The sequence below is a fragment of the Choloepus didactylus genome, chromosome 7, assembly GCF_015220235.1.
Source record: "Choloepus didactylus isolate mChoDid1 chromosome 7, mChoDid1.pri, whole genome shotgun sequence".
Lineage (NCBI taxonomy): Eukaryota > Metazoa > Chordata > Mammalia > Pilosa > Megalonychidae > Choloepus > Choloepus didactylus.
Window position 1 is genome coordinate 85,264,025 of NC_051313.1, and position 26,835 is coordinate 85,290,859.

Here is a 26,835-nt window from a genome sequence, read left to right on the forward strand (position 1 = left end):
TTAACAGACATATACAGGACATTACATCCCAAAATACCAGGATACACATACTTTTCTAGTGCTCACGGAACTTTCTCCAGAATAGATCATATGCTGGGACATAAAACAAGCCTCAATAAATTTAAAAAGATTGAAATTATTCAAAGCACATTCTCTGACCACAATGGAATACAATTAGAAGTCAATAACCATCAGAGACTTAGAAAATTCACAAATACCTGGAGGTTAAACAACACACTCCTAAACAATCAGTGGGTTAAAGAAGAAATAGCAAGAGAAATTGCTAAATATATAGAGACGAATGAAAATGAGAACACAACATACCAAAACCTATGGGATGCAGCAAAAGCAGTGCTAAGGGGGAAATTTATAGCACTAAACGCATATATTAAAAAGGAAGAAAGAGCCAAAATCAAAGAACTAATGGATCAACTGAAGAAGCTAGAAAATGAACAGCAAACCAATCCTAAACCAAGTAGAAGAAAAGAAATAACAAGGATTAAAGCAGAAATAAATGACATAGAGAACAAAAAAACAATAGAGAGGATAAATATCACCAAAAGTTGGTTCTTTGAGAAGATCAACAAGATTGACAAGCCCCTAGCTAGACTGACAAAATCAAAAAGAGAGAAGACCCATATAAACAAAATAATGAATGAAAAAGGTGACATAACTGCAGATCGTGAAGAAATTAAAAAAATTATAAGAGGATATTATGAACAACTGTATGGCAACAAACTGGATAATGTAGAAGAAATGGACAATTTCCTGGAAACATATGAACAACCTAGACTGACCAGAGAAGAAATAGAAGACCTCAACCAACCCATCACAAGCAAAGAGATCCAATCAGTCATCAAAAATCTTCCCACAAATAAATGCCCAGGGCCAGATGGCTTCACAGGGGAATTCTACCAAACTTTCCAGAAAGAACTGACACCAATCTTACTCAAACTCTTTCAAAACATTGAAAAAAATGGAACACTACCTAACTCATTTTATGAAGCTAACATCAATCTAATACCAAAACCAGGCAAAGATGCTACAAAAAAGGAAAACTACCGGCCAATCTCCCTAATGAATATAGATGCAAAAATCCTCAACAAAATACTTGCAAATCGAATCCAAAGACACATTAAAAAAATCATACACCATGACCAAGTGGGGTTCATTCCAGGCATGCAAGGATGGTTCAACATAAGAAAAACAATCAATGTATTACAACACATTAAAAACTCGAAAGGGAAAAATCAATTGATCATCTCAATAGATGCTGAAAAAGCATTTGACAAAATCCAACATCCCTTTTTGATAAAAACACTTCAAAAGGTAGGAATTGAAGGAAACTTCCTCAACATGATAAAGAGCATATATGAAAAACCCACAGCCAGCATAGTACTCAATGGTGAGAGACTGAAAGCCTTCCCTCTAAGATCAGGAACAAGACAAGGATGCCCGCTGTCACCACTGTTATTCAACATTGTGCTGGAAGTGCTACCCAGGGCAATCCTGCAAGACAAAGAAATAAAAGGCATCCAAATTGGAAAAGAAGAAGTAAAACTGTCATTGTTTGCAGATGATATGATCTTATATCTAGAAAACCCTGAGAAATCAACGATACAGCTACTAGAGCTAATAAACAAATTTAGCAAAGTAGCGGGATACAAGATTAATGCCCATAAGTCAGTCATGTTTCTATATGCCAGAAATGAACAAATTGAAGAGACACTCAAGAAAAAGATACCATTTTCAATAGCAACTAAAAAAATCAAGTACCTAGGAATAAACTTAACCAAAGATGTAAAAGACCTATACAAAGAAAACTACATAACTCTACTAAAAGAAATAGAAGGGGACCTTAAAAGATGGAAAAATATTCCATGTTCATGGATAGGAAGGCTAAATGTCATTAAGATGTCAATTCTACCGAAACTCATCTACAGATTCAATGCAATCCCAATCAAAATTCCAACAACCTACTTTGCAGACTTGGAAAAGCTAGTTATCAAATATATTTGGAAAGGGAAGATGCCTCGAATTGCTAAAGACACCCTAAAAAAGAAAAACGAAGTGGGAGGACTTACACTCCCTGACTTTGAAGCTTATTATAAAGCCACAGTTGCCAAAACAGCATGGTACTGGCACAAAGACAGACATATAGATCAATGGAATCGAATTGAGAATTCAGAGATAGACCCTCAGATCTATGGCTGACTGATCTTTGATAAGGCCCCCAAAGTCACTGAACTGAGCCATAATGGTCTTTTCAACAAATGGGGCTGGGAGAGTTGGATATCCATATCCAAAAGAATGAAAGAGGACCCCTACCTCACCCCCTACACAAAAATTAACTCAAAATGGACCAAAGATCTCAATATAAAAGAAAGTACCATAAAACTCCTAGAAGATAATGTAGGAAAACATCTTCAAGACCTTGTATTAGGCGGCCACTTCCTAGACTTTACACCAAAAGCACAAGCAACAAAAGAGAAAATAGATAAATGGGAACTCCTCAAGCTTAGAAGTTTCTGCACCTCAAAGGAATTTCTCAAAAAGGTAAAGAGGCAGCCAACTCAATGGGAAAAAATTTTTGGAAACCATGTATCTGACAAAAGACTGATATCTTGCATATACAAAGAAATCCTACAACTCAATGACAATAGTACAGACAGCCCAATTATAAAATGGGCAAAAGATATGAAAAGACAGTTCTCTGAAGAGGAAATACAAATGGCCAAGAAACACATGAAAAAATGTTCAGCTTCACTAGCTATTAGAGAGATGCAAATTAAGACCACAATGAGATACCATCTAACACCGGTTAGAATGGCTGCCATTAAACAAACAGGAAACTACAAATGCTGGAGGGGATGTGGAGAAATTGGAACTCTTATTCATTGTTGGTGGGACTGTATAATGGTTCAGCCACTCTGGAAGTCAGTCTGGCAGTTCCTTAGAAAACTAGATATAGAGCTACCATTTGATCCAGCAATTGCACTTCTCGGTATATACCCGGAAGATCGGAAAGCAGTGACACGAACAGATATCTGCACGCCAATGTTCATAGCAGCATTATTCACAATTGCCAAGAGATGGAAACAACCCAATTGTCCTTCAACAGATGAGTGGATAAATAAAATGTGGTATATACACACGATGGAATACTACGCGGCAGTAAGAAGGAACGATCTGGTGAAACATATGACAACATGGATGAACCTTGAAGACATAATGCTGAGCGAAATAAGCCAGGCACAAAAAGAGAAATATTATATGCTACCACTAATGTGAACTTTGAAAAATGTAAAACAAATGGTTTATAATGTAGAATGTAGGGGAACTAGCAGTAGAGAGCAATTAAGGAAGGGGGAACAATAATCCACGAAGAACAGATAAGCTATTTAACGTTCTGGGGATGCCCAGAAATGACTATGGTCTGTTAATTTCCGATGGATATAGTAGGAACAAGTTCACAGAAATGTTGCTATATTATGTAACTTTCTTGGGGTAAAGTAGGAACATGTTGGAAGTTAAGCAGTTATCTTAGGTTAGTTGTCTTTTTCTTACTCCCTTGTTATGGTCTCTTTGAAATGTTCTTTTATTGTATGTTTGTTTTCTTTTTAACTTTTTTTTTCATACAGTTGATTTAAAAAAAGAAGGGAAAGTTAAAAAAAAAAAAAAAGAAAAACAAGGAAAAAAAAAAAAGATGTAGTGCCCCCTTGAGGAGCCTGTGGAGAATGCAGGGGTATTCGCCCACCCCACCTCCATGGTTGCTAACATGACCACAGACATAGGGGACTGGTGGTTTGATGGGTTGAGCCCTCTACCATAAGTTTTACCCTTGGGAAGACGGTTGCTGCAAAGGAGAGGCTAGGCCTCCCTATATTTGTGCCTAAGAGTCTCCTCCTGAATGCCTCTTTGTTGCTCAGATGTGGCCCTCTCTCTCTGGCTAAGCCAACTTGAAAGGTGACATCACTGCCCTCCCCCCTACGTGGGATCAGACACCCAGGGGAGTGAATCTCCCTGGCAACGTAGAATATGACTCCCGGGGAGGAATGTAGACCCGGCATTGTGGGACGGAGAACATCTTCTTGACCAAAAGGGGGATGTGAAAGGAAATGAAATAAGCTTCAGTGGCAGAGAGATTCCAAAACGAGCCGAGAGATCACTCTGGTGGGCACTCTTATGCACACTTTAGACAACCCTTTTTAGGTTCTAAAGAATTGGGGTGGCTGGTGGTGGATACCTGAAACTATCAAACTACAACCCAGAACCCATGAATCTTGAAGACAGTTGTATAAAAATGTAGCTTATGAGGGGTGACAATGGGATTGGGAAAGCCAAAAGGACCAAACTCCACTTTGTCTAGTTTATGGATGGATGTGTAGAAAAGTAGGGGAAGGAAACAAACAGACAAAGGTACCCAGTGTTCTTTTTTACTTCAATTGCTCTTTTTCACTCTAATTATTATTCTTGTTATTTTTGTGTGTGTGCTAATCAAGGTGTCAGGGATTGATTTAGGTGATGAATGTACAACTATGTAATGGTACTGTAAACAATCGAAAGTACAATTTGTTTTGTATGACTGCGTGGTATGTGAATATATCTCAATAAAATGATGATTAAAAAAAAAAAAAAGAAAAAAGAAGGTATCAGAATGAAGTGAGGTTGTGAGATATGCAGATACGGAGGAGATTACAGTAAAAAAGCTGAGAAATGTAGATTAGGAAAGGTCTGCTTTCAGAGGATGAAGAGAAATAAATAGGGAAAGAGAAGCAATAAATGCTCAGAGAAAGAATGGAGATAACCCAGCAATGGAAAGATGTGTTTTAATACTGAGAGAATAATCACAAGTCAAAAATTTTATAGAGATTTTAGAGAATGAAGAAAGGCCATTGGATTAAAAAAAATTATAACCATACTCTAAATTAGTTTGAAGCCATGCTCTAAAGCAGCAGTCAGCAAAATTTTTCTATAAATGGTCAAAAAGTAAGTACTTTCAGCTTTGCGGGCCCTTTGAGCCCATTCACTACTACTCACCTCCACCATCAGAGTGTAAAAACAGCCATAGACAATACATAAATGAATGATCATGGTAAGGAAATATGGTATTTAATCATATAATCAAAATTGCATTACATGGCCAATGCTAAGTTGTTCTTTAACAACATTTAAGCAAATGTTCTCCTCCACCAAAGAATTGTCTCACCCAATCTCCCCTACCTTAATAGAAGGGGCCACCATCTACTCAGATGTTCAAACCAAACCTGGGAGCCATTCTTGTGTCTCTTCCTCACCTCCTACAATCCATCCATCCGCCTATCCTCCCATTACTATTTCTAATGTGCCTTAATTCACTGTACTTCCTTCCATCTCCATTCCACAACCCCTGAAAGCCATCAGCATCTCTTATATGAAATAATTCAAGAGCTGCCAGACTGGCCTTCTTGATTCTACCCTTGTTTCCTGAATTCCTTCTTCTCTCAGAAACCAGAGTGATCTTTTAAAAATGAAAATCAGATCATGTTGTTCCCTTACTTGAAACAATGCAAGGCTTGTCAGTACTCTTAGAACAAAATCCAAATCTTACATCAGGCCTCAGTGGCCCTTCATGGCTTGGCTTCTGTTGGTCTCTGCAGCCACATTACACATGGCTGTCTTGTTTAGTGACTCTGATCATATCTGCAGGTAACGATTTTTACCTCTATCTAGAACATCCTTTCCTTATTGTTATCCTTGTGTCTCTGCTAAGTATTTTCTTAGCTTGAGCATCCCTAAACATCCCATCTAAAAAGACCCAATCCTTCAATTCTCTCTATTATTTCATCCTGTTTGTTATGGCCCGGTTTACAGTTAATAGTATCTAGTTTACGTAGACTTGTTCATTATCTGCCTCCCACTCCAGACTTAAGCTCCAAAGGGGCAGGCATTTTTTTCTATTTATTGTTTCATGCTAGGCTATCAGCACATAGTAGATCTGACATAAAACTGCAGATCTTTTGTTTAGGATGAACCTTACCAAAAGCCTAATAGGAGGCAGGATTTAATGTGATAACCTCACACCCTGGAATCAAACAGGCCAAAATTTCCATTTACTTTGTGAACATTGGCGAGTCATTTAATTGCTCTTCAGTTTAACCACCTGTAAAAATAAATAGCCTTTCAAGAGGATTAAGCCTAATGCACTTAGCTCTCTCCCTATACACAGTAGGACTAAAAAACATGACAATTTGCTTCTATTCTTCACCTCAACCCTTCTCTGCCTTTAGTAAAACACTGCGGAAAATCCAAAGTTAAAGAGAAACATTCTTACATGGAAAGAGATTACAATCTATTGAAAGAATTATTTTATACAACTATCTTCAGAATGAGCAGAATGGGTAGAACTTTTCTTCTGAACTCCAGATCTGTCTACTTGATCTGTTCCATTGAATGTCCTCAGGCATACAAAACTCAATTCTTGATTTCCACTTACTCTTCATCAAACTTTACTTGTACTATACAATCTTTACCATCTCTAAAAGGGTACCTCCATCTACCCTTTCACAAGCCAGAAAACTATGTTATCCCTGGCCTATCCATGTCCTCACCCACCAAATCCTATTCATTACTGCACTTGCCATATCTACTCCCAAACTATATCATGAAGTTGTCTCCTATCGCCACTGTCACTGCTGGACTTTAGTCCATCAAATCTTGCGTCATTTAAGACAACTTTTTATGTTCCCTGGTGTCATTTTTGTTCCTTTTCCATTCACTCTCCACAAAGCAGTCAGCACAATTTTAAATCATAAATTGTTCTATGTCACTCCCTAATGGTTTCCTGTCACACTTGTATATGACACAACTTCCTTTCCATAGTCTCCATGACCCGGCCCTTGAATTCCTCATCAATGTTAGTTCATGACTTTTTCCATTAACAACTACACTCTATTCATATTTGCCTTCTTTTATTTCATATCAACTCCTTTTGGCTAATTCTTACTCAACTTTTGGGTCTTGGCTTCAAGATATTGGGCAGCAGTTGCTTAGTGTTGCAAAGTTCACCTTATCTAAGTTAGGATTATTGGTTAGTCTCTCTTCTTCATATAGTCACAATTTTAATTATATCTATGTATCCATTTATCTATATGTATTTTAGATTAAGTTCTTTTTCTTTGTATTATCAGCACAACACTAATTATATATTTATACATTGATCTATACCAATTTTTGTATCTAATAGTTTAATATCTGTCTCCCCACCAGAGCACAAGCTCTGTAAGGGCAGAAATCAGTGTTTAGTTCATCAGTTTGCTCCTAGAGCTTAGTTGGTACATGGCACATACTTAATAAATACTGATTAAGTATAATTAGTGAAGAAAATGAAAAGCAGAAGACATATTTTAACTAGGAGAGGGGGAACTGGGCATGATTCAGTCCATGATCTATGGGATAAGATTATGTAAATAAGAACAGGGAGGTGAATTCAGGTTGTTCCTAGAATTTACGCCATTTCTTCTTGCCAAAAAGAAATGATGAAACCTATGCATTTCTCAAACTAGGGAGAGATTAGGTCAGGTACATGTGCCAATGCAATTTACTGAAGAAAGAGGAGGGGGGGAAATAGCAGTAACAGATGTACTGTTTGCTGAGTGCTTCGGTACCATGCACCAGTGCATGACCTCATTTGATCCCACAGCACTCTCTGAACCAAGCATAGCTAACTGCATTTCAAAGACTATTTTTTTTTATCATTATGTCACAAAAACAATTTTAGTTCCTGATTATATGATAGTAGAAATCCATGAGTTTCAAACTGGAATTATAAACAACCTAAAAAAATGACTATTGAAGAAACCTAATGTATCAGTTCTGTATCTGTAAACATTCCCTTCTTGCCCATCTCAGAGAATAAATTTGTCAAGGCAACTAAAGTTCAGAAAACAGTTTTGGGTTTTGGATCACCAAAAACAAAACAAAACAAAACAAAACAACAAAACAAAACAAAACAAAACAAAGCAATAATTTACCTCCCCACACACAAACAAAAAAACAAAGATTAAATTGAGTGCTCTACTTAACTAAATAAATTATACTTGGTTAAAAAGGGCATACCAACCATTATCATTTATAATTTTGCTTCACCCCTGTAATCTAACTTATAATACACAATAATATACGTTTACTTTTCTGATAAGAAATTGATATTTCAAAAAAATATTCCATAGTACTAAGATGGAATGCTACAGATTTTCAGAATAAACTTTAAAGGCGATAAAGGTTATCCTCATTAGGATAAGAATGTTATTCTACTTTGGGAACAATGAGGAAGGAATTTGATGGTGATGGTGTTGGGAAAAGAACAAAAATAATTAGGCAATGCGTTTGGGGAAAAAAAAGGAGAAAAAACTGAGAGCGCGATCGATGCTCTCAAATAATGGAGACAGATTCTTCAAGAGGAATAAGGTTTGTATTTCAAAGAGGAGTAATGCAGCCAAAATGGATATTGAAGATGACTACTAAAGCCTTTTTTTTTTAATAATGGCAAAGAAAATGCTTCAGTATTTTAGTTTCAATTATTTCCCCATGCATCCTTCCTGCATTTAGAACTCTATTAATTTAAATGCATCAGGTTTTGTTTGAATTCAGAATATAGATTTGGAAACATAACCTATTTATTCGCTATACAAGTTCATTACCTTATGAACTGTTCAGTCCCTATAACTATAATATTCTTTAGTATATTCAACTAGTGTATTCAGCTATTGTCCATCATATAAAATTATACACTTTAAATTTATTTTTAAATTCTCAATTCAGTTTACCTTTAATTAAAAAGCATCTTCATTTTTGACTTAACTTTAAAAGTTATCTAATTTTCTGTTAAATACAAAGTCTGAATGTTAATGGTATCTGAAAGAACTTTACTCCAAATTCAAACATGGATAACTTGTCTAGAAAATACACACTCACACACCCATTCACATGTACATTTATCATATACATTTCCACAGGTGAAAACAAAAGACCAAAATGAAGGAAACACATTAAACCAGCAATGTATGTAACTGTGTAATATCTGTGGTTAAACAGCACAGTTGATGGATTACATGTTAATGTGCAGAAATTAAAAAATTGAAGCAGAAAAGATTTCTCTCTGTGGATCATTCAAGGTAACTAGGATATGACTAATGACAAGTAAATATGTTGAAGAGACGACAGCAAAACGTCAAATATCATAATCTAAACTGTTGTAAGCCTTTAGCATCATTATGCTGCAGAAGGAAACTGTGTAATATATTCCTATAAGAATAGACACACACAGCATACATGGCTTTCTAACTTTAGTTGTATTATCTGCATAGAAATCTGGAATCCTCTGCTTTGTGAAGTAAACATTATTAATAATACTGAGACCCAAAACTCCCTAGGATATTAAATTTAAGTAGTAACTTTAGAAGTTTCCTAAAGGAGCAGACTGTGGCCCAGGGAGACTGAGTGACCTGACCAAAGTCACACACCCAATCATGAGCAGATCCAGGATATAACCGTGTGTCTGTACACTACCAATTACTGAGGGTCTGTTACGTGCCAGGTACTAAATATTAACTTCAATCTTTACAATTACTCTAGAGGGGAGATTTTATTATATCTACTTTAGAGATGAGCAAATTGAGGAATTGAGAAATGAAATAACGTGCAGAAGGTCAGTTAGTTCATGAAATAGCTAAGGTTTGCAGCCAGATGTACCACACAAAATGATACACCTGCTTGCATTGACGTAGAGTGCCAGTCTTTACTCTAAGTCAGCTTTTTCATTTGTCAAAATTCCTACTTGTTTTGAAGAGCAAAATTAATTTTATTTGTTTGGAAAGGCAAAATTAATTTCATCTTTACTTGGAATTCAGTGAAGGATGTATTGGATTAAAGGAATATTTTTGCAGAGGATTCTTGGTTTAATAAAATAAAATAAGAGTTTTTTAAAAAGTGAAATGACAAAAATAGAAAAATGAAATAAAGTTGAAAAAATTTTAAAAAGAGTCCCTCTTTTCTTCACATCAGTTATTGATATAAAGGCAGACCACTATTGCCATAGAGATAAGCAATTATTACCATAGAGACATTTGAAATGGAAGTTTTTTTCATATTCACACAAACTCACAGTAAAATCCTTCTAATTCAGCTAAATAGCAAAATCAGAAAACAAGGCATACAGTATATCAATTTCAGTCATTTCATAGTTATCTTTTAAACCAATAGAGAACAGAGATAATATTTTACAAAATTCAAAATTTATTTTCATTTGACTTTAGATTTCATCTTTGTATTCATAGAAATGTCTGAGTCTGTAAAACAAGAAGAAGAAGAATGGAATCTTCCAAGTTCCAAGGTCTCCAGGGATCTAGGAAGCTTCCCTAGAGCATAGAGGCAATCAACAACTTCTACGCAGAAATTCTGATTCTTTATAGAGAATAATAAAAGAAAACTCAGACCACAAAATGTTTGTGGCTGGCCCTATATGTCAACATATGAAAAACCTAAGAATTCTTGGTCTCCATTCTTACCAGTAATTTTAATTTTTTAAAGTTGTGGTTTATAATTTGAGGACAGCTTTCAAATGCCACTTCCAATACACCAAGATGTACAGTAAAATGTGTATCTTCACCATTTCTGTTATCTACATTTCATCCTTCAGGCCTTACACTCTTTTCTTATGACTATGCACAGCTATGATGGAAGTCAATTTTTTCCTCTGCTTTTCCTAATCATGTAACTGATGAACATGCTGCATTATTGTGCATTCTATACATGGGACAATTTCCACTGAGTTTTGTGTGGTCCCCATAGCTTTCCTACCCCAAGAGCATTTTCCCCAGTAAATATAATAAAACACAAAAGAAATGATGTGCTTCAGAGGTGGAGATTTTTTCTTCTATCTAGACATTTTATGTCAGACAATAATGAAGGGATGGAGACTAAATAAGTAACATGTTCACAAAACTTCACAGCTAAGATTTATCATAAACGATTTATGAAAGACATAATTCAGACATATCCTTTAAAGTATGTAATCAGCTGAAAAACAATTTTAAATTTTCTAATAAAGTAGGCATACATGAAGAATATTACTACAAAACAAAAACAAAACAAAACAAACAAACAAAAACAGCCAGAAGTTATTTTACCTTGATATAAAGACACAGAATATAAGAGAAAGATTTCCCTAGTGTCACATCAAAAGCTACACTGAAGTTCTTTATATAACAGAAGTAGGTTAAAGTGTGGTTGGTTGAGCAAGATAATGAAACAAATCTTCAACTTTCAATTACTTAGGCCCAAAGGGGGGGAAAATGCATCCACTGTGAATGAGAATCACTGACATAGGACAAATTGTGTGAATGCCCTTGAAACTCAGGCATCAAGGTTGTTAGGAGTAAATGGTTTTGTGAATTTATGATAGCATTAATTTAGGGAACATGGTATAACATGCTGGTCAGATATACAGGATACTTTACCAAAACTTTTCTTGGAAAACCTGAGGAATAAAAAGAGGAAAAAAATAAAAACCTTTTCCCATACATTGTATTCAAATGGCACTTCTGGCAAGAGTTCCATAGAATAATAGCCGTTATCTGATACTAGCGAATTTTCATTAAAATACAAACTCACATAATGTATACATAAGGTACTGCAAGAAAAGACGCATTCCAAAGTAAAAATATGTGGATTCTATTCTTTCTTAATGATAAGTTAAATTAGGACAAAAAAGCAAAAGCTGTTAAAACAAGATCTGGAGCCTATTTGAGAAATTCACAGCAGAAGAGTAGTTAGGACTAAACTAGAATTCAGGAAAATACAGGGATAATATAGGAAAAGATTAGGGCACCAGGGTTATTCAAAATGAAAAAGAATGTTTCTAGTTTGGAAGCATTTTTCAAGGATAAGAAGCATTATTTAATGATTCCATGAATGCTTATGTTCTTGAGTACCTAAGCTCTATAAAACAGATTTCATAAACCTGGAAATATTTTTTTTTTCATTCCAGGTAACTTCTAAGAGAAAACAGGCCTACTGATAATTTGAAACAGCATAACAAGGTTAGTGTTTTTTTTACTCTAATTAAGGTCAAGGGATATAACCAGGACGTAGTACTTCCACAAGTAACACTTTTTTTTTTATGCTGTAGAGATAAACATGTTTTGCAAAGACCTTTCCAACATAGATAATCCATTTTGCTTAAAAAAAAAAATACAAAGCAGTTTAAGAAAGCAAAATGAAGCTGTCTGGTTTATGGTTAGATGTGCTTGACCCTTAAGAGTTCACCCATTCTTGAGGCTCTAGGAGTTAAGAAATAGAAGAAAAAACACAAAAATGTTAGTGAAAATAGGATCTATTTCATTTAACTGGCAGCTCAAGCTGATTTAAAGCTTTACAAAGCCGTTTTAATGAATAATTTCATTCTAGCCTCTGCCTAAGTTTTCGGTTGATGGAATTGTGACAGAATTCTGACAATGTCTAAGGATGAACTGTTCAAATTCACTAAGAAGAGTAAAAATGAAATGGGCTTAACTGTAAGAGCAATGATTTGTGCTGGACTCAGGACAAAGAACAAATTAAAAAAAAAAAAAAATAAAAGCTTGCTTTAAAATTTAGAGACATTTAAATCATTGCCAAAGAAGACTTTTGGTACTTGTTTTCAGTATGCTTTTCAAAAGCTATCCTATTCATGTAGCTGCATTCTTAAAGATGCAGTGGACACATTTCCTTGAACCCCTTTTTTCACACACTATTTCTATTAGTAAACCGTGTCAGCTCAACCATCTAAATACATCCAGCATCTGACCTCTTCTCAGCATTTCCACTGCCGCCTGGTCCAAACCACTATGCTCTTTCCCCTGGCCTATTGTGATAAACTCCTTATTGGTCTCTCCATATCCTCTCATGCCCTCTACAGTCTATTATTCTCTACACAGTAGCCAGAATAATACTTTTGGAACATAATTCAGATCATTTCACCTTTCTGTTCAAGTCCTCTAATGGTTTTGCATCCCACTCAGACATAGACAGAGGCCCTCCACCATCTGGCTCCTCACTCCTTCTCTAACTTCATCTCCTTCCACTGCCTCGACTTCAGCCACTGCAGCACCACAGGCTTCCTCTTGCTCCCCTAATATACAGAGAGCGTGGAAGCATCACAGCCTTTGTACTTACTATTTCTTCTCCTTGTGGGGTCCCGACATATCACTGTGACTCATGCTCTCATGGCATCCAAGTCTATATTCAAATACCACTTATCTGATGAGAGGCCTTCCCTGACCATCCTATCTAAAATGGCACTCCTCTCTTCAACCTCTGATCCCTTAACCTAATGGCTTGCCTTATTTCTCTTTATAGTACTTATTATCACTGAACATGTTAGACAGCATTTGTTTGATGTTTGTCTCTGCACTATAGAACCCAAGTTTCACAAGAGCAAAAGCCTTGTCTGATTTTTTTACTGCTAAATCCTCAGAACCTAGAACAGAGCCTAGTGCGTACTTGTTGAGTGAATATCTGGGACATCTTTAAAGCAAGTTAAATCCATGAATCATTACCAATCTACTATACTGACATTAGGAACCCCCTAAAACTAAGGTTCTAAAATGGGTGGAAGAGAGCCAATCAACATCCCCTAAGTATTAGGGATCTCTTGCCACTAGCAGGATCTGATATGGCCTTTCACAACAACCTTCCCAGTGTCTCCACCTCCAGCAATTTGGAATATGTGGATCATAGAAAACAGAAAAAGATAATTCCTATTAAATGAGAAATAAATAACTCACAGTGCAGCATATCATTCCAGACCATAGTTTAAAATTATGTTTAAATTATTTATTTTCTCATGGGAGCCAGTACATTAGCACCACAGAGGAACAGATATTTTTGGTTTTCTCTTTTTGACCTACAGAAAAACATGCCACTTGCTTCACGTGTCTAGCAAGAGTGGTAGAAAGGCAGCAAATGGAGGAAGAACCTGATACTTTCAAAGCCAAGTCTAGCTGACTGAACAGACGTCAGGTGCTGCAAATAAACAAAAAGGATGTTAAATTATGTATTTCTCAGACTTGGTGTCAACTGACTACAAGTGCCTTATTTTTAAAAGAAAGGAAGTTAAACAGGTGATGGAGATGTATGAACCACAGAACTAAACAGTAACAAAAAGGAAAATAAGACTGGAAAGAGAAGCAACTTTATTTTTATAATTACATCATCATATTGAAAGTTGTTTTCTCAATTGAAGAACAAGATATTTACCCAAGGAAATGACTGTTTTACCAGTGAAAGTTAGAAGGCACATAGATTTGATGTTGATGAGATGGCATTGTGCAGAGAGTGAAGGTGTCAAAATTGTATTATACCTTTCTTCAGATTGCATTTGGATTCAGTTTCAGAAAATATCAAGTATGAATGTTCATTCAGAAAAGCCCAGTGTTTCACATTTCTAAACCAAGAGTAGACAGTGATATTTAGCTGGGCTAAGAAAAATGTCATAACTCGAATGTTTTCAAGGCAATGGCCTTATTGGATTCCTGGAGAAAAAGTGAAACTATATTTTCCAGAATCTTACATCTCTTAGGGCTTATACACACTAGCAACTTTTGAAATTTCTTACAGCTAATAATTACATCATTTGGTATTGGGGGTATTAGTAGCCTAAAAACATTCACTTTCTATCTGATATTGCCAACTTTGAATAATTTCTATGGAACATTAGTGAGATAGCAGTGGGTGTAGCAACATTCATCTGAGCAAATTAAATTCGTAGAGATAACTGTATCAAATGTTAACAATGTAAATCATTGAAATCACCTAACAAGTGCTGAAATTTAGATCATGTTCACTTGTGTGTGCACTTTTCCTAGAGAACTTTCATGTCATACCGTGAGTTGAGTTTTCTCAACTCTAATACTCTAATTCATTAGCAATTAATTTTAACTATAGTATTCATTTTGAAATAGTCCCTCCCCCCGTTAATTACATGACACTGATTTTATACTGCCTTGTTCTGCCTACCTCTGACCATTCTTACTCTGATATCTGCCCTGATACTTTGTTTAATGTAGGCCTTGCCATATGTGTCTTCTCTCTTATTACTGTCTCAATAATCCAAAACACCTTCATGGCTTCAAATATTACTTGTATGCATTGATTCTCAAATGTGTATCTAGAGATTTGACTTCTCTACTAAAGCCCGAGAACTCATTTTCTTTTTCACTTGGAGATTACGTTTGCATCTAAATATCAATACATGGAAGATATTTTCAAATGTTTATTGAATAAGTATAACCTCAATTCCTTTTCAACACCCCGATCAGTTTTGGAATCCTATCAATTCCATGCTCAAACAGAATCTCAAGCTCATACCTACATTTTGGTTTCTATTGTTATTGCCACTAATTCAAGTCTTCTTTACCTCTTGAATAGATAACTATAAAAAGCCTTCTAACCAGGGTCCATGTTTATAGTCTTCAATAAACTCTATGTTCTGCTACAACATGTTCTACGAAAGTAGAACTTTAATCAGCCCAAGTTTCAGTGGTTCCCTATTGTCTTAGAATTCAGAACCATCTCACCATGTCTCAACATGCTTTTCCAATTTTATTTCACTTCTATACATATGTGGTTTTTTTTTTTTTTTTGGTGTTTCTATATACTATTATGAACAATCTTTGTTTGTTTGTTTGTTTGTTTGCTTGTTTTCATTTTTATTGAGATTGTTCAGATACCATACAATTATCCAAAGATCCAAAGTGTACAATCACTTGCCCCTGGGTACCCTCATACAGCTGTGCATCCATCACACTTAATTTTTGTTCAATTTTTAGAAACTTTTCATTACTCCAGACAAGAAATAAAGTGAAAGATGAAAAAAGAAAAAAAGAAAAGGAAACTCTAAACCTCCCCTATCCCTAACCAACCCCCCTCAATTGTTGACTCCTAGTATTGATATAGTACGCTTGTTACTGTTTATGAAAAAATGTTGAAATACTACTAACTGTAATATATAGTTTGTAATAGGTATATAGTTCTTCCCTATATGCCCCTCTATTATTAACTTCTAATTGTATTGTCATACATTTGTTCTGGTTCATGAAGTGATTTCTAGTATTTGTACAGTTGATCATGGACATTGCCCACCATAGGATTCAGTTTTATACATTTCCATCTTTTGACCTCCAACTTTCCTTCTGGTGAGATATATGACTCTGAGCTTCCCCTTTCCACCTCATTCACACACCATTCAGCGCTGTTAGTTATTCTCATATCTTGCTACCAACACCCCTGTTCATTCCCAAACATTTAAGTTCATCCTAATTGAACATTCTGCTCATACTAAGCAAGAGCATCTACATTTCTTCCACAAGGCAGGAGGGAGAGTCAAAGAAGGTACAGAGGCAAAAGAAAGAGGAAACAAAAAAATGACAGCTAGGAAGCAGCAAAAGGAAAAATAACCTTAAATCAAAGTAGAATAAAGAATCAGACAATACCACCAATGTCAAGTGTCTAACATGCCTCCCCTATCCCCCCCTCTTATCTGCATTCTCCTTGGTATATCACCTTTGTTACATTAAAGGAAGCATGATACAATGATTCTATTAGTTACAGTCTCTAGTTTATGCTGATTGCATCCCTCCCCCAATCGCTCCCCATTTTTAACACCTTGCAAGGTTGACATTTGCTTGTTCTCCCGCGTAAAAGAACATATTTGTACATTTTATCACAATTATTGAATACTCTAGATTTCACCAAGTTACACAGTCCCGGTCGTTATCTTTCCTCCTTTCTTGTGGTGTCTCACATGCTCCCCATCTTCCTCTCTCAACCGTATTCATAGTTACCTTTGTTCAGTGTACTTCCATTGTTGTGCTACCATCTCCCAAAATTGTGTTCCAAACCACACACTCCTGTCTTCTATCACCCTGTAGTGCTCCCTTTAGTATTTCCTGTAGGGCAGGTGTCTTGTTCACATAGTCTCTCATTGTCTGTCTGTCAGAAAATATTTTGAGCCCTCCCTCATATTTGAAGGACAGCTTTGCTGGATACAGGATTCTTGGTTGGTGGTTTTTCTCTTTCAGTATCTTAAATATATCACACCACTTCCTTCTTGCCTCCATGGTTTCTGCTGAGAGATCCGCACATAGTCTTATTAAGCTTCCTTTGTATGTAATGGATTGCTTTTCTCTTGCTGCTTTCAGGATTCTCTCTTTGTCTTTGACATTTGATAATCTGATTATTAAGTGTCTTGGCATAGGCCTATTCATATCTCTTCTGTTTGGAATACGCTGCGCTTCTTGGATCTGTAATTTTATGTGTTTCATAAGAGATGGGAAATTTTCATTAATTATTTCCTCTATTATTGCTTCTGCCCCCTTTCCCTTCTCTTCTCCTTCTGGGACACCAATGATACGTACATTATTGTACTTTGTTTCATCTTTGAGTTCCCGGAGACGTTGCTCATATTTTTTCATTCTTTTCTCCATCTGCTCCTTTGCGTGTAGGCTTTCAGGTGTTTTGTTCTCCAGTTCCTGAGTGTTTTCTTCTGCCTCTTGAGATCTGCTGTTGTATGTTTCCATTGTGTCTTTCATCTCTTGTGTTGTGCCTGTCATTTCCATAGATTCTACTAGTAGGTTTTTTGAACTTTTGATTTCTGCCGTATACATGTCCAGTGTTTCCTTTACAGCCTCTATCTCTTTTGCAATATCTTCTCTAAACTTTTTGAATTGATTTAGCATTAGTTGCTTAAATTCCTGTATCTCAGTTGAAGTGTAAGTTTGTTCCTTTGACTGGGCCATAACTTTGTTTTTCTTAGTGTAGGTTGTAATTTTCTGTTGTCTAGGCATGGTTTCCTTGTTTATCCAAATCAGGTTTTCCCAGACCAGACAGGCTCAGGTCCCAGACGGAAGAAATATTCAGTATCTGGTTTCCCTGAGGGTGTGTCTTACAAAATTGCTGCACCCTGTGATGCCTCGGGTCACTGTGCTTTTCTGCCCAGCAGGTGGCGCCTGTTAGCCTCTAATTCTTGACTGATGTGAGGAGGTATGGCCGTGTTCCCCCAGGCTCTGGGGTCTGGTTCTGAATGGAAAGGGCCCCACCCTTTTCCTCCTAGAGAAGACAGACCCCTCAGGTGGAGGTCATTAGCATTTCAATGGTCTCGCCCTCTGCTTGTGGTGTCTCCACCCTTCCCAGAGTCACAGCCCTGGAAACTGAAAATGACTGGGGCTTTCTCCACTGAGCCAAAAAAGAAACAGATAGTCCCCTTCAGACCGAGTCCAAGGCGACCCTCCGGCTCTCCCAGGTCAGTCGTCACCCAAAGCCTCTGTCTGTTTTTTGGGGCTGCGTACCTGTAGTGAGCAGTTCACACTCGCTACTTAAAACCCCAGTTGGAGCTCAGCTGAGCTATATTAGCTTGCTGGGAGAGAGCTTCTCTGTGGCACCATGAGGCTTTGCAGCTCGGGCTATGGGGGAGGGGGTCTCCCGACCTGGTTCCGTAGGTTTTACTTACAGATTTTATGCTGTGTTCTCGGGCATTCCTCCCAATTCAGGTTGGTGTATGATGAATGGATGGTCTCGTTTGTCCCCCCGCAGTTATTCTGGGTTATTTACTAGTTGTTTCTGGTTTTTTTTAGTTGTTCCAGGGGAACTACTTAGTTTCCACTCCCCTCTATGCCGCCATCTTGCCCCTATGTACATATGTGTTTTGATCAAACACAATCTTGACTTTGCCATCTCTATACCATCTTTGCTAAAAGAACATCCTGGAATGTGGCCCATCTCTTTGTTACTGACTGCCCTTCATTTTTAATTGTCAGCAATCCAGCCATCCTTCAAAGTCTACATCAAATGCCTCCTTTCTTAAGAAGTTATTCTACATTCTTACATAGGGCAACATCTCTTGTAATAAATCTCTGTAACATTTGGTTTACTGTAACACATGACAAATTTAACTTGGTATTTTATTTATTTGTGTGTGCCAGTATGAATACATTGTGTCCCCCAAACGCAATTATCTTTGATGTAATCTTGTGTGGGCAGACATTATCAGTGTTGATTAGATTGTAACTCTTTGAGTGTTTCTGTGGAGATGCGCCCCACCCAACTGTGGGTGATGACTCTGATTGGATAATTTCCATGGAGGTATTGCTCTGCCCATTCGGGGTGGGTCTAAGTTGAGTCACTGGAGCCATATAAATGAGCTGACGGACACGGGGAGCTCAGTGCAGCTGAGAGTGACATTATGAAGAGGAGCTACAACCAAGAGGGACACTTTGAAGAAAGCACAGGAGCTGCAGATGAGAGACAGTTTGAAGACAGCTGTTGAAAGTAGACTTTTGCTCCAGAGAAGCTAAGAGAGGACAAATACCCCAAGGGCGACCAAGAGTTACAGTTTTGAGGAACTGCAGCCTAGAGAGGAACATCCCGGGAGAAAGCCATTTTGAAACCAGAACTTTGGTTTTGGTTTTGGTTTTGTTTGCCTTCCCAGCTAACACAAGTTTTCCGGACACCACTGCCTATCCTCCAGAGAAGGTACCGATTACTGATGTGTTACCTTGGACACTTTATGGCCTCAAGACTGTAACTGTGTAACAAAATAAACCTCCTTTTATAAAAGCCAATCCATCTCTGGTGTTTTGCATTCTGGCAGCATTAGCAAACATTGTGTAATTCTTTTCTCTCCATAACTGGGCTGAAAACCCTTTGCAGACCAGATTATTCTTTTATTTTTATGTCCTGAATCATTTAGCTAAGAATGTGTATAGGAAAAGATAAATTCTTTCTTTTTTAATTGAACATAGTCAGTGGACTAGCAATATGCAACACATCATTGATCTTCCTTGTATTCAATTGGATGAATACAATTCAAATTTCAAGTCCGAAACTAAAACAATTAATTTACAAAAAATAGACCATTCTTACTAACAAATAAAGCAAATATAAATGCCACATGAAGTTACTATGGAGAATAAATGACTAAAAAATATATATTAAAAAAACAGTCCACTGTAACCTTAGACTAATCTTCAGAACACCGGAGATCCACACATACCACATCATTCCACTCATGTAGGATCCCGTATATTCTATTCTGTCTTTGGAACTGCAAACAGCTGAGACACAAAAAATGTACTTTTTTCTTTTTAGGGCTTCGTGTTCTTTGTTTTATGTTATTGCCCCCAGAAGTTCAAATATGTCTAAGTAATGGGTCTAATTTTTATCCTTTAATTCTAGTTTATTCTAAAAGAATGGAGAGTTTCAAGAAGTTCAGAGTGGTTAGCAAGGCACAAAAGACTTGCAAGGGACTGAAGAGAAAATGTTTGGGGAGAAAATAGAAAGTTTGAATAACTCCTTAAAGAATATTTTTGTTGAAGAAAAATAACTCATTAAATAATATTAAGATATGGTCCTACCAGACCTAATTGATAAAAGTACTTTAAAAAATATATTAATAAATTGAACAAGGCACATTTTTTGCTAAAACAAAAAGCCTGGTACCTATACAGCCAGCGTATTTAAAACATTTAGAATACAATTTTAAAATAAAATGGGGAATATTTTGAAACCTGAAATCCCTCTGTAAGCATATCAATTTTTCATATGCATTCATTCATTCATTCAGTTAGCAATTATATCAACAATTTAGCAGTGTTTAGTCCTTAGTAAATTTTGATTAATGTACTTATAATCATATCTATTTTGGATGTAATATTCATATTTGAATATGAAAAATAAATACTCTGTTGAATATCAATTATTTTATAAATGCATTGACATGTTTAACATCTTTGTTAGTAGAAAGAGTAGAAAGAGTTTATCCAAGCCTTGAATTTTGCTTTCTGAGATCCTAAATCTTGGTAATTTGATCAAAGCTCTGGTTCTGTGCCCTAGAAAAATGAACATGCACACATATACACACACATGTTAATAGATTATAGATTTTCAGCATAAAAGAGCTTTCATTTATCAGAAGCTGATAAAGGTTGGGGCATCTTCAGATAAAAGAAGCTTCAAAACTTTTCATTCAACTATTTTTGAAGAAAGTATTTCCAAGGCATGTCATCCATTTCCCTTAACCAGATTATAAGAATTTGTACCTTGATGAATTAAGGTGATCATTTTAAACATCAATTATTATCTTAAGTCTTCTAACTAATGCTCTCAAAAGTGGGACATAAGGAGTTGTCTGGTTTCACAATATGGACTTCATATTCTGTTGCATTCTTTCAGGTTTTCTTCACCCTTATTGTTTCAGCATTTCATCTATTCTATTTGCTATATATGCACCTCTAAGGGCTCACTCTCTGCTTCCAACTTGTTTTATCTCATACAAGTACCAGAAAACAGAAATGCTGAGGCTATATTTAAAGTTAAAACAAAATAAATAGGACATCAGCAAGGTTCTGTGACTCTCTTATTAAATCGTATGGGCTTTATGACATTTATTTTTTGACTATTAACTGTCTTTCTGCTGGAACTTATTATCCATATCCCAGAAAAGTGAGGTGACTATACAAATAGGCTCTACGAAAAAATCATTTATAGTTGCTCTAAAAGAAATGAATATATTTTGAATTTATTTAAGTAGTCTTAATCCAACACACTCTGAAGAAAATGGCAATAAGAAGAGCAATCTTTCTTAGTTTCCTAGTCTCTGTAGGTGTATGTGTGGGTGTATGTGTGTGCACTTTCAGTAGAATGACCTCAATAACAGATAATTACTATTTGGATTTAGAGTATATGAAGAATGAGTGCCAATCATGTTTCACAATTTACTGCTGTAAAATGTTCTCTGTGCACATCCTTGTTTTAAAACATTGGAAATTCAGACAATGGAGTATATTCATGTTCTATATAAACTAATATTAAATTGGACAACATGAAGAATATGAATAAGTGATTGTTATTCTTATTATTCAGTTTTATGTTAGTGCATATACTTTGGAAAACACCTAAATAATTTGGAGAATACCTTCCATTCTAGTCACCAAAGTACTATAAATCAAACTCTGGTCTAGTATTTGGGGAAATCAGCAATAAATAAGATCTCTTTTGGGTTTTCAGTATACTAATGTTTAAGATTTTTACTCACAGAACATAACCCCTCTATATGGATAATTTGTGCTACCTTCACAATCAGAAGGCTGAACAATCCCTGTCCTCGAACAAGATTGACGATAATATGACAATATAGGACAATATTGGCCATATTTGCATCACTAAATTGTTTTAAGTTACTGCATTTAATATGATTCTTAAAGTTTAGTGATAATAAAGGAATTAGGCAAACCTGGATAACAATCTTAATGCAAAAAATAATAAACAAATTTTTCAAATACATAATTTTAGTTAAGTAAAAAGGTAAAGAGGAATAAATGCAATTTTTAAAGAGACATTTGTAGAATTACTATAGCAAAGATACTAGTACTATAGAGAATTTGATATGCTTTTATTCTGAAGCAGACTACTTTAAGTCCAAGTTTAACTTTATTAGACCCTGAGACTGATTTTGTATTTTAAAGTATTTTCCAAACCCATTCCGAACAAATGCTATGTATTGATCTGATAATGCTTTTAAATAGCAATGCTTTTTAGAACTAGACGTTAACATTTACAAGAAGGACAAGAAAACAATAGTTCTTTGTTTATTCTCCCCCATTTTACTTGTAAATTTCTTTGTCAACTGTCCAATCTGGCACAGTAAGTACCCTTCTTAACTCCTTTGCCATTCAACAAAGAAGGCACAAGGACATTAGGAAAGTGGCTCCAGCCTTGACTGATCAGCATCCTCAGAATCTCTCTAGGCTCTTTCTCTGTGTTCCCTGAAACCTCCATGCTAATCCTTGCCTTCAGATTTTGTTTTCCTCTCTTTGTCCAGTCATTTTGGGAATGGACATTTAATCTGGATTTTCTCTAATTTCTAAGTCTATTCTTCGACAAAGAGACTTTCTTTGGTCTCTTTTTTTTTCTCATTGTCTATACGAAGGAGCAGCTCCTTCCGTTCTTGCTTGAACTAGCATAAGCTGCTAGATACCCAGTCTGGGGAGAAGTCTGGGCCTCAGACTGACTCAGAAGGGGCATTAAGACATGAATCTAACTGGTAAGGCCTCATGCTGCCTGAAGAGGATATGTGGGCACTGAAATGCCTCTGTTACATAGACTTTCCTCAACTGAAGACGATTACCGGTCATTAGCAATAACCCAATACAATCTGAGGTCACCTTAGTGGAAGATATTCTAGGATCAAATGAGTCCTTGTAGTACTGAAGGACCTTCAGAAGAAATCAAGTGTAAAATAAACCACCAAAAGCCTTAATTATAAAAAAAATTATGTCTGTACCAATTAAACCACCCTTTCCCCCAAGTTGATACTCCCACCATGGTCTCTTCTTGATCCAGAAACTAAAGTGTAAGCATCCCGTGAATAATAATTAGAGGTAAAGTATATTTATTTAAATGCATTACTATCTATAGTTCAGTGGTCTTTGTGTGAAGACTACTAAAGCATGACAAATGAAAGAAAATCTCTCTGAGTCACAGTCACATTATAAGAGAAAGCTTTAAAGAAATGAGAAAACTGTAAACCTATCTCAATTCAAGGCAAATAATATTTAAAAAAAAACATTCCTTTGCTCAGGCCATTTTTTCAACCACAAAGAGAAATGTGCAATTTGATTAATATAATTGTTGTGTCAATGTAATTGTGGGAGTGTTAAAACAGATGTAGGTTTTGCTTCTCTGCGTACTTCCTGCTTAATATGAGGATTAAAGGCAAACAGTGAAGAAGTATGTTTTCATTTTATGGGATCTTGTCTTATGGAATCCATCACAAAGGTATCTGAGAGGTCCACTGTGTCCTTGAAGCTATGCAGGAAAACTGCGCTGACAGCACTGGCTCCATCATCCTGACCCTTAAAGCACTCTAAAGTATTCTATAACACACACAGATTCAGCACCTGCTTGGGACACCTAGCAAAACTGTAACAGTGTCTTTATGAACAATGCATGGAAGATTGTGAGGAGTTATTTTTTCAAGCACATTAGAGTATGCATGTTCAAAATTAGATTGGATAGCAACGAACATTTGACAAATGGAAAGAAGCACATATCATCTCTTACATATACATATGCTGATATACACTAATAGGCCTGTATACATTTATAAAAATGTGAATATGTGTGTGTGTGTGCCTGTATTATATATAGGGTTGGGCCTATATACAAAGCAGACACTAGATATAAAATTTTTACTCATATATACTTGAAGATATGAAAAATGGATATTACACATAGACATGCACAGGGTAGATACTTGCAACTTTTTTTAATTTCAAAAAATTTTGGGACAAAAATCCTATTTCTTACCTACATTTCCAGTCATTAAGTATGAATTCTGAAAGTCCATCATCCCCATTCCAACAATGTGTATAAAATCTTCAATCACCTGCATTAACTCAATCGAGCCTGGATAAATCTACAAAAATAAGCATAGTTTAGAGGGAATAAAAAGCCTTTAAAAACTATATAATGAGGTTACAGATATGCTCTTGTGAATTTTAAGAAATTTCTGCCGACAGCTGTGCTTCTTGAATTACTAGTTGAGAAAGGTGTCACACAGCAAACACTCTGGAGGCGATATGACACAGTGATTAATCCTCAGTAAATCTAAGGAAACTCAAACTATTTGTCAGATTGTCTATTCAGAAATAACATGACTTTACTTCTGATGGGCTCCTTCCATCACTTAGATATAACAGAACAAGCCCTGAAATTGGGCTCTTTGCATTCATTGTCATCATGTTCATATGTCCAAACAACTAAGTAAACTGCATAATAAATAAAAATCTTGGGAGAAATATTTATTGTATAATAATTATAATAGCTACTGTATGAAGAAGCAGCAGAAGCTCAAGGAGGTTAAACAGATCACCTAAGGCCATACTGTGTCTTTGCTGACAGCTGAAGCAGGATCCAAATATAGGGCTAATTCAAATACAGTGCTGTCTGCCTCCATGGCCCAGGTGTTTTTCCCAACAACATGCTACTTCATGCACTGCAAACTGAAGAAATGTTTTCCTTACTTGATTCTGGCAATACATGGCTGGTAGTATGTGGAATACAAAGGTGATTTAAAAGGCCACATGAATTTTAGCATGTGTAAGCTATAAAGCTTATAAAGGAAGCCTATTTTATATGACCACATTAGAGTAAAAAGTTCTGAAGTTAGATTCATTTCTCTTAGCCATTCAGCACCAGGGAAGCTTCCAGCCATGAAAAATTAAGTGAATTAGAGTGTTCTAGCTGCTTTGTATGTGCAAAGGCTAGTGCAGAAGGGGAAGGGAGACAGATCAGCAGGTAAGTACATAGCAAGAGCTGGAAAGGGAATGGAATAGGGGAAAGACTGGTTGAGTAAGGTGGGTAGCAGGCACAGTGTATTTTACAGGGGCTTGTGGTTGAATCTGTTTAAAAATTAAGACACTGAGTATTCAAAAATACTCACATACACTTGAAGATATTAACAACGGGTATTACCTTCAAAATGTGTGACACAAATATTTGCAATTTTTAATTTCTGAAAGATTTGGTGGGGAGGGCAGTCCTATTTCTTTTCTACATTTCCAGTCATTGAGTATGAACTTTAAAAGCCCAAATTCCCATTCCAACAATGCGTATAAAATCCCCGTGGGCTCCAAAGCTTTCTGCTACTGCTGTTTTTGTTTTTTTCACCCTTCCGTTTTTTTGTAGTCAAATGTTCTAGGACAAGGGTTGACAAACTTTCTGTAAAGGGCCAAACAGTAAATATTTTTGGCTTCATAGGTCCTGTGGTCTATTAAAACTATTCAACTCTGTAGTCAAGGCAATCATAGGCAATATGTAAATGAATGGGTGTGACTATATTTCAAAACTTTATTGACGAAACAGATGGAGGGTGACATGAGGCTCACGGGCTGCAATCTGCAGACCCTTGCTCTAAAGACACACACATTTTCAGGATAATATGAAAATAGAGACCATAAAATCATGACTGGAAAAGCTAATGACTTGTCAACTCCAACCATTGTGATGGTATATAAAATAGTGCTATGTAATATGTAGTCTTCTTTTCACTTCAATATGCTATGAATTTAGTAGGATGCTTTATCTGAGCATAGTTTGATCCTTTATAACTGGAGCAGATAAGTAGCTCCCAAATTCTGAAATGAACTTTTATCATTCAAAAGTGTACATTTTCTTTGCAAAAAGTTTCTGAAGTCAGTATTCATCACTTTACTCAGTATTCTACATGCACACAGAGTTCCATTTTATATTTCATTTTGTTCAGGCTACTCTAAAATAAGATAAGGAGACCCATAAGAGATTGTCCTTGGTAGATTTTAAGCATCCCTCATTTCTGGGATGTTTGCAACATTAACACTGTTTGTGTCACCAACTTGGAGATCCATTTACCATGTGGCAAATTTATGATAGCACCTTTCAGTGAAAGCTACAGTATAGTTACTGTTTGTATTTCAAATCATTTTTTTTAAATAATGGCATTAAGGATCATTGCAACTAAAAAGTATCGAAAAGATAAGAATATTGCTAATTCAAAATCACAAGCAAATAGATGGACTATGATTCAAGAGTTTCCACTGACTACAAGAAGCTCTCCCACCATTCATTATTTGTTCAAGTTTGGACCTCACAGCAAATAATGTCATCTGATGAACTGCATTCTTGTTTTAAATAGGGTATTATACATTTGTTCTAAATATATCCATAATTAACAGTCTCCAGCATTCTACAAAGATGTGCTTAGCCTTTGCAGCTGGATTCTAA

General features: G+C 36.0%; 1 protein-coding gene across 4 annotated transcripts in view; it reads right to left on the reverse strand.

Moving 5' to 3' along the window:
* Nucleotides 1-26,835, reverse strand: part of ADGRB3 (adhesion G protein-coupled receptor B3) — a 772,638-nt gene that overhangs the window by 338,007 nt on the left and 407,796 nt on the right. For all 4 annotated transcript variants that reach the window (XM_037842636.1, XM_037842635.1, XM_037842634.1 and 1 more), the window contains one exon: nt 24,382-24,490. In XM_037842636.1, the coding sequence (XP_037698564.1) occupies nt 24,382-24,490 (109 nt within the window). The remainder of the gene's footprint in view (nt 1-24,381; nt 24,491-26,835) is intronic.